This window comes from Amblyomma mixtum, chromosome 3 (assembly GCF_055824585.1).
Source record: "Amblyomma mixtum isolate Tamu chromosome 3, ASM5582458v1, whole genome shotgun sequence".
NCBI classification, from domain to species: Eukaryota; Metazoa; Arthropoda; class Arachnida; order Ixodida; family Ixodidae; genus Amblyomma; species Amblyomma mixtum.
In genome coordinates, this window is record NC_143014.1 from 116479499 (window position 1) to 116492687 (window position 13189).

The 13189-nt window shown below is 44.7% G+C and overlaps 1 protein-coding gene across 6 annotated transcripts in view; it reads right to left on the minus strand.

Annotated features, from left to right (window-relative positions):
* LOC149351514 (uncharacterized) overlaps positions 1-6459 on the minus strand; it is a 77675-nt gene extending 71216 nt beyond the window's left edge. For 2 of the 6 annotated variants that reach the window (XM_089580874.1, XM_089580868.1), the window contains exons 1-3: positions 6168-6459; positions 3006-3066; positions 2018-2098 (exon numbers count right to left, since the gene is read on the minus strand). In XM_089580874.1, coding sequence (XP_089437000.1) covers positions 2018-2037 — 20 coding nt within the window. In that variant the 5' untranslated portion in view covers positions 2038-2098; positions 3006-3066; positions 6168-6459. Of the gene's footprint in view, positions 1-10; positions 531-2017; positions 2099-3005; positions 3067-6167 lie in introns of those variants that run through there. The other 4 variants (XM_089580869.1, XM_089580873.1, XM_089580870.1 and 1 more) reach the window with 4 other exon arrangements.
* Between the last annotated feature and the right edge of the window lie 6730 nt (positions 6460-13189).

Below are 13189 nucleotides of genomic sequence, written 5' to 3' on the forward strand. Positions count from 1 at the left end.
GGTAACTGACCTGAAAGAACAACATCTGAGCGCTCCATTGCGGTCATGGTGCTGTGCCCCAGCAGAGGGCGGTGAAATGGCGGTTGATATAGTGTGCTTCCTATGGTGATAGCATCGACTCGTGTAGACCATCCCGGCTGCCAGCAGAGGCGGTGGCAGCTGTCCAGAAGTGGCGACCGCTTCCAATTTTCGCGCCTATCAGGCCAGGTAGAGTTCAGCCAGGATTTTACGGACGGTGCCTCCAGTGACAAGCTTAGAAAAAGGGCCACCTGAAAGAACAACATCGGTGACCGCTCCATTGCGGTCGTGGTGCTGGGCTCCAGCGGAGGGCGATGAAATGGTGGTTGATATAGTGTGTTTCCCATGGTGATAGCGTCGACACATGTAGACCATCCCGGTTGCCAGGAGAGGCTGTGGCAGCTGTCCAGAAGTAACGACCGCTTCCAATTTTTGCGTCTATCTGGCCAGGTAGAGTTCAGCCAGGATTTTGCGGACGGTGCCTCCAGTGACGCACTTAGAAAAAGGGCCACCTGAAAGAACAACATCGGTAAGCGCTCCATTGAGGTCGTGGTGCTGGGCACCAGCGGAGGGCAATGAAATGGTGGTTGATATAGTGTGTTTCCCCATGGTGATAGCGTCGATACGTGTAGACCATCCCGGTTGCCAGGAGAGGCAGTAGCAGCTGTCCAGAAGTGGCGACCGCTTCCAATTTTTGCATCATATCGCATCTATCAGGCCAGGTAGAGTTCAGTCAGGATTTTGCGGATGGTGCCTCGTGACACGTTTAGAAAAAGGGCCACCTGAAAGAACAACATCGGTGAGTACTCCATTGTGGTCATGGTGCTGTGCCCCCTGAGCCATTCTAGAGAATGTTGCATGTAACAGACTATTTGTCTCTTGCCACTCTCCGTGTGCTATATATTTCAAACATATGCCTCAGGATGTCTTTCAGACTTCTGCACGAGCTCTTTAGTTTGGTGCCTAGGCACCTCAAGCGAAGTAGTTGGACATGGATGACAGGCCTTGCATTGTTAAAAAAAAAAACAAAGGCCATCAGAACAGTGAAAATTGTTAGCCATGCATGAAGGAGCACTAGGGTTTGCAGAAGTTGCATAAAAATAAAATTATATGTGAAGAAAGCCCCAGCAAAAGAATCAAGGTGTGTAACCTGTCTGCTTTCACAGTCAATAAATATTAAAAGTGCATACAAATCCAATAGCTGCACAAAGGGGTTGGCAAGTGAAATTGGTGAAAAAATTTAATTTCATCACCAAAAATACATGGTTTCAGAGAAACAAAAGACTACGCCTCTGTAGGCCCTCGATGAAGGCAATTGACTGCTGTTTCTCTAATCTTCCGTCGGCATGCGTTTCGACCTATGTGGTTACATGTGAACACCCGTTTACTGGTGGGCTTCTGAGCAGAATGCCTGCATGAGCGAGAGTTCCTGAGGCCCTCTCTTGGGAACGAGTTTATGGCATCCGATAACTGTGATGGATACACAAGCAAAAAAAAAAGCTACACAGCACGCAGACTCTTGGCGAGTATCACCATTACTTTCGTGTTGTCACGGTACACACCCACGTACACGATCTAGACTGCTGGACAACCTCCACCTACGCTTTCTCAACTTTCTCTGAAGGGTTGCCATTTCGGCTTTGGCGTTAGCAAAGGCAAACTCACAACACCAAGAGAGGCAACCAACACTATCAATCACGCAAAAATTTTGTCAACTACGACAAAAATGCACTGTGAACATTCTATCCACGCACAAGGGTGAATCTCTTGTAAAGCATATCTTTGTGTGATCGTGTTGCATAAATTATTTTGTTGCCCTTTCTCGACACAGAAGCTGCCTGTTCTCAAACACAACATACCATCGACTGGACGTGCTCATTGCTACCAAGAAGTTAGCGACAACAAACGCAACATACAAAGAGCGCGACAAACGGAGTAACCTCTGGCGAGCACGGCGCTCTTTCTCGCGAAGTAGTGGCAAAGTCACCAAGGCCCTTACCTGTAGTAATGGATAAGCATGGCACCAACATGTTTCCGCTTGTCACAGACATCGGCGACACAGGAACACTTCAGCTTCTCCCTGGTAGATTCCGTAAACACATGCGTCCATGCACAAGTCTCATAGCGCCATTTTGCAAGGATCGACAGCCACACCACCACCGCGAATTTGGCCCAATTATCTCTAGTGGCCTTATAGAATGTCACAATTAAGTGCGCAGCGTCAAATATGCGATTAGCCCCCATAAAACAGCGCGAATTTCGGCGCAAGCAAGCAATGCACATACATTCATAAGCAATGAGCTATGCATGGACCTCCACTCATGCCTTGTTACCAGACTTCGCAGCACCCCCTGAAGTTGTTTGCTCGCGAATAGACAAGAAGGCCTCAGAAACGTGACCGAAACTTTACAGAAGTTTAAAATAACAAAAGAAACTCGCTGGAGTTTCGGGTTCGAATGCAGGCACTCTACATGCCAGGCGAGCACAAACTGCATATCACGCAGGTCACTCAGGCTGAAGGGTGCTAGTGGGGAACCAAGTGAACATGTTGTGGTGTGTATGACAGTAAAGTGTGTTGGAGTATAAAAAAAAAACAGCGCTATCACTTTTTTTTAATCGTTCCCAAAGTCACGCTAGAAGGTACGATTCCTCAACTTTTTGGTCACCGGCAGCAAAGCAGCGACGACCTGCACCTGCACCGCTACGCAGGCATTCTGGAGGAGCAATGCTTCATCGGAAGAAAGTGCTCTGCTTTCCAACGTTTTAGTGGCCAGCCGTACGCGTCACTTCTGAGCAATAGCGATGAATTCTGCAATCTGGAATCGAGCAACAAGGCAAGCGACAAATGTGTTCACACAGCGACGCGTCTTGTTTTGTAGCTCTGTCCACCGCTTGGCCTTCCACGTGCAAGAGAACACATGCTGGAGTCAGACCCAGTAAACATGAAAGCGCGATTTGGGCCGCGCATGGACATTGCCCTGACTTACCTTGAGTGGCCTCAGCTGCCTTTCGGCTGTAATCGGAGCACCTTCCATCAAGCAGGTATGGCTGTGATGGAACAAATGGGGACGTGTTAGGACAATGTACGCAGTAAGTGCTAGAGCCAGAAGTGGGAGATGCAGACTCCCATTGGGGAGCAGTTATCGTTCAGACGTGGCCCACGGCTCTGCTCCGAACGACATCTGCTCCTTCCTCACGTCGCATGCGCACGTGCCTTCTTTTCGTCTCGCTGTGCAAAGCCGCTACCCCCGTGTGTGCACGCCATGGCGCCGTTGAGGAAGGAAAACTCGAGAGAGGCCCCGCACGGCAGATAATTTGCTGGAAGTCGTGCTTTCGCAACGACTACTGGGAGGATTTGGTCACCGGCACAGCCAATAGTAATGTTGGGCACAGCATTGTCGTCTGCTGCATTGTCTGCTGCGCATGCGCAAGCGCGCCGAGACGGCGGTCAAGTAGGGGGGACACAGGGGGGAGCCAGCTTCAAGAAATGCGACGTAATCGCCTCTCTTGAGGTCTTTCCTTCCTCCATAGGGCTATGTTTTGAACCTACACTGAGCTACACTTAGTGCAAGCTCGTATAAGCGAGTGGACGGCAGGGCTAAAGCTATGACGTAAAGACTCTGCACTCGCTACTTGATACGGTGATACTGATGCATAGTCATTCTCAGGAGGAGACAACCTCTAAACTTTCAAGCCTTCGTAATATAAGGTGAACTATATACTGCAAAAGATTTTTGTGTGGAGTTTATTATGGTGAAGAAATGCAAAGGACATTTTTGTTTCCTCTCAAATGGAACACAACACACCAACTTGTATCATCTGCTCAGCGGATATGCATGGAGCATATCACGCAATTCTCACTAAATTTCTTGCACAGTAAATACATCGTCGTATGAAGAGTCGACGACGAGTTCCTCGTGCGAAATACAAAGCATCCATGTTTCTGTCGTGGCTGGGAGAACAGCATTCTGCTCTACGTTGAAACCGGCGTTCCATGGCATCTGAGGTGCGACTTTCGATGGCTGTTTCTCGGCACTCAGCCAGCAGGCTGACCGATCTGTAGTATCAGCCGAGGCGGCCGAATGAAGAGACCAAAGCTCCACGCGAACTGTGGCAAACTGTGACCAAAGACTTAATTTGCTTGACGCGCACAAGTATGATTGTGGATACGACTTGATCCACATTATAAACTCTTCGATGGTGTCGACAACTGTGAAAGGTGTCTAAAAACTAGGAATGGTAGCGACGACAGTTATGGATGATTAAGGGTCCGTGAATATACAGGTTGATGAAACTGATGTACTTGTGAAGGTGGAGGCATGTTGTATCGTGGAGGAAGTTGCGGAGATTGGATGTAATGTTTCGAGTATTGAGGTCATTCTGATGGCGCCCCTCTCCTTGACGGAAAAATTGCAGGGAACTCCGAGGGTCGTTGTCAAAGGCCATACAGCCAAAAAGGAAGTTTGGACCCTGGCGTCCAATAAAATTGTGCAGGGAAAGATGGGCATTCAGACGAGGTTGGCATTGTTCTTCTAATTACTTGCATGGGCACTGCAAGTTCCTGGACATCCAAGAGAGCAATTTTGGATGCAGTCGCAAAGGATACGTCGGGGGCCTTCCAATAACAAGCGTACTGTAACACGTAGGGAGGACGAACGAAACGATCGTGCAACATGTCTTCTGGAGAAGGATAACTGCAAATATTAAGGCAAAAGCCCTCAAGTGCTTATACTCACAGCTATGACTGTCTGTCCGTCCGTTACATCAGAAGTGAGTCATAACTAGCCACTACTAGTCACAACAAGCCATTACTAGTCACAAGTCTTGACTAACTAGTCATTACCCAGTCATGACTGGTTAGTCACAACTAGTTAGTAATTAGCCAGTCATGAATAGTCATGACTAGTATTAACCAGTCATGACTAGTTATGAATAGTACTGGGTAGTCATTAACCAATCATGACTGGTTAGTCATTAACCAATCATGACTGGTTAGTCATTAACCAATCATGACTGGTTAGTCATTAACCAATCATGACTGGTTAGTCAACTAATTATTCATTACCAACTACTCATTAAACTGTCATCAACCAATAAGCCATGACTACTAAGTCATTAACCAATATGACTAGTTAGTCATGGGTCATGACTAATTATTCATGACTAGCCAATCCAAGTCGCCCGCCCCATAGCCGCCTCGTGTGTGCCTACGGCCGTGCAGCCTAAGTTGCGTGGAAAGGCTTTGCCTCGCGCACTTTAGATCGTGAAAGTGCCCCCTCAATTTTAACCAAACCTCTCAGAGCAGCTACTCGGCGAAAAATTCGCCAGGTTGCTGACAGCGATTCTGAAATCGATGCCTTTCAATCACCAAGTGGCATTCAGTTGCAAACGCACTCTCCATGAGAGTAACTGTTTGCTTATATATATCGCATCACCAGTGGAAGGCTGTGACGTGGAAAGCTATGACGCAGTTGCCTGTACCTGCGACGCAATTCGGGCGAAGTAGATTCTGCGGCCTTCATCTCCCAAGTTGTAAATCAACAGTGATTTTTTTTTTTTTTTACTTTCAGATGGTGCCGATGCTCCACCAGAAGCACTCAAGTACTGTTGCAGAAGTCTCAAACCATTGTGCCCATGACCGGTGGGCGACCATGCAGGTCGTTGAAGAAGGGTTCGGGCGAACGCACGCCAATAAAATACGATGTGGACAGTGCCATTGCTTTCGCCCAGTTCCAAAAATTGATATTATTCGAAGTCAAATACTGTAAAACTATTGTTCTTGGACTGCCCGGCCTTCAAGCCAGACAACTTTCAATATGGCTGCCCAGCCTCCCCGAACTTCAAGCCACAATGGAGGGCAAGCAGTAGGTCTCAACTGCGCAATCAAGCAAATAGCGCCACACGCTATTTTGATTTTGCAATAAACGCGATAATTTACCTCTCACTGAGGAGTGAAAACACTTTCTGTCGTCGCTTTGACAAAAGCTTGATCACACAATCCTATTTGCTGTTTGCTTTTGCTGCTACCATATACGAAGCATCTACGCAGGCGTCAAAGTCATACACGAAAATCTCGTCGAAACAGTTCCTGTCACTTGTAATGTCCCTACCGAAATGCGATGACATTAAAGTGAATGAAATTAACTCACAACTTCAGCCGGGCACTCCAGGACCAGCGACTTCTTCAGGAGCGGCCTGAACCACGATGAAACGACGCAGAAATGTTAAAATCAGCAGTACAAGAAAAATTTCGCCAACTACTAATGGCAAAACATGTCAGAAGCTTGATTAACACTACGAAAAGGCCGATTTCACTTCAAACAAGTTGATGATGTCCGATTACGTTAGGTACTCAAACTGCATTTCATCTATCTCTGTAGAATCGGCCTAGGCGGCTGTACAACCATCACTTCCCACGAACTGTGACCGAATACAGAATTCATCTGACGCGCACAAGAATTTATAGATAACAAACACGTGACACAAACAGCCGATCCACAAGAACACAAACAAAAACAAGCGAATAGTCAATCCATTAAGTCGAAACCGAAACTAAAACCAAGATACAATACAACCGCTTTGAGAAGCTGCCGTATGAATACACAGACGTGAAAGATGACACTGTAAGCGTAGGGAGCTTCGTATAACATACATAAATCACTGATCTCCACTAGGGGATCAGTGACATAAATACGTAGATGACTATGTATGCAAAATACATTTTCCACGTGCGTCGCCAAGCGCCGATACCAACCAAACGAACGCGGCTTACTTAAACGCGAAGTACCGTTCTACAGACTAAAATACGCACTTTCAGACGTGTAAACGATTTCATCTTCGTAGAAGGTAAGCAAGGTAAGTCTTTGACGCGTGGGTGCACCGCCATAATGCTGCCGTCGTCCAGGCGGACGAACTTCACAGACTTGCGAGGCTGCGCTGCAACCGGTCGCGGCATTTAGCGTCATAAAATGGGGTTGTGCGATTGAAACGCGCGCCTTCTTTTTTCTTTTTTCATCTGCTAGCCTGCACCTCCAAAGAAAGCGGCGTAAAAAGTGTAGTTCTCGTGCTACACTACGCGTAAAAGAAATGCGTTCGTACAGGGGCAGAGCTGCACTTTTTCTACACTGGAAAAAAAAAAATTTAGGGGCACTCTTTCAGAAGCAAGGCGCTCTTTTTATCTCTCGACCGTCATGTGATGGAGATCATGTATCCGAGAAATGCCTTCAATAAACGTGTTCAGTTGGAACGGATGTGATCGATCAAGGCGACCAGCGACTGACAAAGCAAAAAAAAATTGAGGCTTACGGCAAATGACTTAGGGCTGGAACCGGACAACCAAATTTTTGTGAATGAACACCTGTGCCCAGCAATGAAACGCCTCCTTGGCGCTGCAAATGCTGCGAAAAAAGCCCAAGGATGGAAATACGCCTGGGTCCGGAATGGAAAAATTTTTGCTCGAAAATCTGACACCTCACCTCACCAGTCATTCCCATTACCCGCGAAGATGACCCGTCCAAGCTAGCGTAGAGTGCTTAAACTTATCTGTACAGCTTGCGAGCCGTCAGCATGGGTTTTATACCGCATGAAATTCATAACTTGGCTATCACGAAAAAACCAGCCTTTTCTTTCTTTCACCAGAACGTTCGCTCCTTAAGAAATAAAGAAAGCGAAATGAATGCTATGCTAGACATTCTCGGAGGATCATTCACGGTGATAATAAACATGAATCGGTTTTATTTCACTCGCTGGGTTATCTGTGTTTCTATCGCAATCGTCAGGACAAGAGAGGTGGTGGTGCCTCTATTCTAGCAAAAGATAATGTTGTCTGTGACAGACCAATTCTGTGCAGTCACACCTGATTTTGAAGTGCTCACTTTGCCCCATTCTGATAATTTATTTGGGTTATCTACCGGCCGCCATCTGGCATCTTTAGTCATTTTTTAAGCTTCTTAGAGGAGCTTTTTGAATGTTACGGAACGAACAGAAAGTGAACATCTTTTTGGGGGGAGATCTGAATGTGAACATGCCTGCGCCTACGCCTAACCAGAATGAGCTCTTGCTGCATATGGACCATCCAATGCAATCACTCATCCAACAAGCATCACAGAACAAAGCTCTACTCTATTAGATGTATTTATTACGAATGTTAAGACTGACACAATACTCGCTGACACTATTTATACTGGCATTAGTGATCATTTGGGAATATTTTTATTTGTAGATAAGCCATTTTCAATCAAATGGAATACATTGCCACTTACTTATAGCCAACTGATTAATCCTTCTCGCCTTGAGTCCTTCCGCAGCGCAATTCAAGAGCAAACATGGGATGCTGTCTATGAACTGAGTGATAGTAACACCGCTTATTCGCAATTTATCAGCATATTCAAAGAGATCTACCATGTACACTTTCCAGTAGTACAAATAAAGAAGCTGAAAAAAGCGAGAAAACCCTGGTTAACACGAGAGTTACTGAATATGATTAAGCATAAAAATGCGTTATTTGCCAAATTCACGGAAACGAACGATTTAACAACACTTCCAAAGTTTAAGGCCTATCAAAATAAACTCACGTCCAAATTCAAGCAGGCTAAAGATGCTTGCTTAATGAACATGTTCCGTGATGAACATGCTCAACGTCCGGATATAGTTTGGTGCAGTCTGAACTTATTGTTGCATCCTGCCAGTCATGCTTCAACCCTTGATGTCCTTACACATAAGGGTAAACTGCTATCCGGTGCTTCATTGCCAGATGCTTTTAGCTGCTTCTGTATTGAGCAGACTAAACACAGTGAACACAATGGGAACATCTGCCGAAACTAAGCTCGATATGTACAAGGAACTGACAGCGTGCAGTCCCTCTTTTTAGCCCCAACTGATCAAGTTGAAGTCTTCGCTTGTATAAATAATATCAAGAATAGCAAGTCACAGAACTCGAACGGTATGCAGATTTTGCCCGTAAAATAAGTTCTTGACATTTTGTGCCGTTATTACCTATATTCACAACCTGATCTTATCCATTGAGGTTTTCCCTAAGGAAATGCAGACTGCGCGGCTAATTTCAATATTTAAGAATGGAGATAAAAAAATTATTCACTAACTATCGACCAATTTCCATATTGCCTGTACTTTCTAAGGGCATTGCGAAAATAATAAATATTCGACTGACCTCATATTTTGAACACAACTTATTCCTCGATTTTCAGCATGGCTTTAGGGAGCATAGGTCTACTGAAACGGCACTTGTAACACAGAAAGAAATCATAATAAAGGCATTCAGAGAAAATAAACTCACCGTGGGCATTTAAAATATATTGATTTCACCAAGGCTTTTGATCTCATTCATCTTAATATTCTGCTTTTTAAATTAAACAGGTATGGGGTCCGTGGCGTTGAGCTAACTTTAATAGAATCCTATTTGTCAAACAGAGCTTAGTACATAGACGTAAATAAGGCAACTTCTTCTCTATTACATTCGGAGTGCCCCAAGGAAGCATACTTGGACAATTATTATTTTTAATTTACATAAATGATATCTTCTACAGCTCAAGTAGCCCTCATATTGTGTCGTATGCTGATGACACATCTTTTTATCACAGGTTCTTCAGAAGCAGACGTCGAAAAACAAAGAATGCTCTTATTCAACTTCGTTTATGGGCAGAAGCAAATTTGCAAATAAATCCAGACAAGACAAAAATTGTATTGTACCGCCCTAAGGGGTAAAATATATCAAGACCTATTGAAGTCGTATTCAATAATCAACCTATGGAGCTCATTGAGTTTGTAAAAACATTGGGAGTTACCTTTTCTGACAATTTAACGTGGAATACTCACGTAGAGTACATTCGTTCAAAGGTCACTTCAGCTGTCGGTATACTTGCATGGTTTAGACACATCCTTCCAGTAAGAGTAAAAATAATGCTTTATAACGGAATAATCCTTTCTCATTTTCAATATTGTACTATAGTTTGGGGCACAATGGGCATAACAAATCTTCGTAAACTACATTTACTTCAGAAAAAAGCTGTTCGATGCATTGCAAATGTACCATTCACTTCTCCCACCAGAAATATATTTACGAAGTTTGATATTCTTCCAATATTTGCGTTATATACTTACAGGCTTCTGTTATGTTATAAATCTCATTTCAAGCACTCCGATCATCCCTTCCTTTTGTTTGCACACCTTAAAGGAAACAGCAGCTGCCGGGACACAAGACACAGAGAAGTTTGATTTACCCCAACACCAAGAGCTTACTGTATGGATCAATCCTTATGTCATAACCTCCCAGTTCTGCTAAACAGATTAAGCCAGGACAATTTTGATATAACCTCTAAACCGAAATTCATAATTTGGAATTACTGCTGGGAAAACTTTTGTCTTTAAGTCTTCTGTATTACATTTTTGGATTCATTGCTTGCGCCGTTTTCTTCTTCATTCAGTTATTATTATTTCTTTCGCTCACTTCACAGATTATATATATGTCTATGTGCACATGTAGGCTATAAGTTGCTCATTTACATTTTCAGGAGTAACAAATGCAATTTGCTTTGTTTATATATTACTTTTCCATAGGTATCATAGTATGTAAATTTATGAAATGCTGCATAACCATTGTTGTCCTTATTTTGTAATATCAAGTAATACTATGCAAGTGTCCTATTCTTCCTGTGCTGTCAGTTATTTAAAGGAGCCGGGACCTTTTGTCCAGCTGTTGCCCCGGTTTTTGTCCTGGCTCGTCCTTTGTAAGGAAATAAACTTCAACTGTCTCATTCACATCTAAATCAGAAGTTTCAACCCGAAGAGTAGGCCTCTCGCTCTAAAAACCAGCATACTCTGACTGTGAGTGGGATTCGTACCAATGGCGGTGCAACAGAGAAGCTTCGTTCACCGATGCCGTAGGCTACTCGGCTATCTCCGAAGCGTCTGTGTATTGTGGCTGTAAGGAACATTAGGAACCTTCCTGACCCTCCTTGTGCCGTACTTGACCGCGTCGAATACAGTGATCTCATCTTACGTCCTCACGCCACAGTCACTCCTTATTTCACCCCATCAAAATTCCGGAAAGAATACATGTCAAGAAAGGGCAACCAAAGGAGGCTGCACTTTCACAGCATATACCTCCTGCACTAAAATGCACTGTTCTCTGAACAGTCACCTCGTTGAACGCGTCTATGAGTTTATACATCATGTGGCTTTTCCACACGCTAAACAGTTCTATTAACACGAAAAGTTCACACGGAATTCCGAAGTCTTTCATCACAGGCAAACCTTTTAGTGAAAACGTGATCTCAGTGTCCTTTTTAGGGGTCTGCAGAAATATGTCCGAAAAGAACACAGAATAACGACACAACAAAATAGTTTAATCACCAAAGAAGCGGCCTTGTGGTAAAGGATCCACCTCGCATTCGGGAGGTGCTTGGTTCGATCCCCAGTGCTGCCGAGGACACACCAGTTTTTAGAGGGTACAAGATTTCCTCTGGCCTGGTGCTCAGCTTTTCTGGGTGAAAAAAGGGTCTTCGACCAAACCTTTGCGTTGACGTGCCAGTGATTCATTTCGTGTCAAGGAATCCTAAATCCGCCTCGTTCGGTAGAATCCCAATTGTGGCCTTTTTTTTTTCTCGCAAAGTCATGCGGCCACAAAAACCAGACCTGCCCAAGACCACAGTGATACTTTGAAGTTTTCTCTTTGAAGCACTGAAGGTTCGCTTACAGCAGTAACAGTTGAACCTGGCGTGCTGGGGGCTGTGTTTTCAGTGCTCCTGCAGCTTATCACGGAGCAACTTGTGAAAACATCAAATCTAAGCACAGAATCACTAAGCCGGTGTTTAATATTAAGCTTTCCACAAGTTTGCTTCATCGTTTGCAGAAGCACAGAAAAAGCGGCCGTCGCGCATGCTATCTAAATATTTGGCTGGCTGTACGTCATTTGAGACACACTGGTTAGAGGGTACGAGCTTGAACTCTCCACTTCACAGTGAAACACGATCCACCTTTCCAAGCTGAGTGTTCAAAACTGTGTTTGCCCCCGAAGGGGTGCAGCGGGGTTTGCGGAGCCTCCTCTATGCGCACACCCCTGAGGAAGCGGGGCGCCGGACCAGGGGTAGCTTGTACCCACTGTTACCATTGGGTGTCCGGTGATGGGTTTCGAACCAACCACCTAGTTTCATGTTGCTCACACAGGCAGCAATTCACTGACCAAGGCACAGATGTCCCCTTGATAAGAAGACACGTCTTACCACGTAAGGTCTACCTTTGAAGTGTAAAATAGGCATTTGCGGTGACCGGCACACGTGCACACACACACACATGCACGTGCATGCACACACACAAACACATCGGCAGCATAGCTGCTGATATATGGATAGAGGAAGTAATGACCAAACAGATCCCTTCTCATCTGCCTTCCTGGAGAGGCTGTACAGGTATTCTAACGAAAAGCGAAGAGTGAGGAAACCGAATGTGTCAAAACAAAATTACTTCACGATTACGAGCAGAAAAGAAAGATGAGCACTTAGTAGCCTATTAAGCGCAGCTGCCAGGAAAGGATGGTTTGTGGTTTCGGAAAATAAAAACCTTGAAACAAGTTGGTGGACCAGAACAGCAGCTTGGGCTTGTTGGTTATTCATCTTCAAGTAACAGCGCAAAAACACAGATGGGACACATAAAACGAGAACACACAACGAGCGCCGACTTTCAACAAGTTTATTTCGAGGCATGCATTGCTTTATACACTGTTCCGAAAAAACGAGACACAGACACGTGACTTCTGCCACAAGTATTATCACTTCCACGAGAATCATCGTACATCCAACAGCTCCAGTTCTTTTTTGTCAAAAGCACAGATGGTTTGCTGATACAATCATCTCCAAGCTTTGCTATCTCGGTTGCCTCAACTATCTCGCGAACCAGCTGCTCGGCGTGTTTATTGATCACTTTACATTGTGCATACTCAGCCCTGCAAATTTTGGATGGGCAATCTCTCAAATGTAGTATTCCAATATGCCTGCGTACTTGATTGACGTTAATTTCATGTTCTTTCAGTCTTTCGTTAGACTCGCTTTGTTGAATGTGCGGAAGGCGTTGTTTATTCCCTGCCGTTGAAATGTGGAAAAAAGTACAGAGGACAGACCGGCAGATCCACTAATGAAAGACTGAAAGAACATAAAAT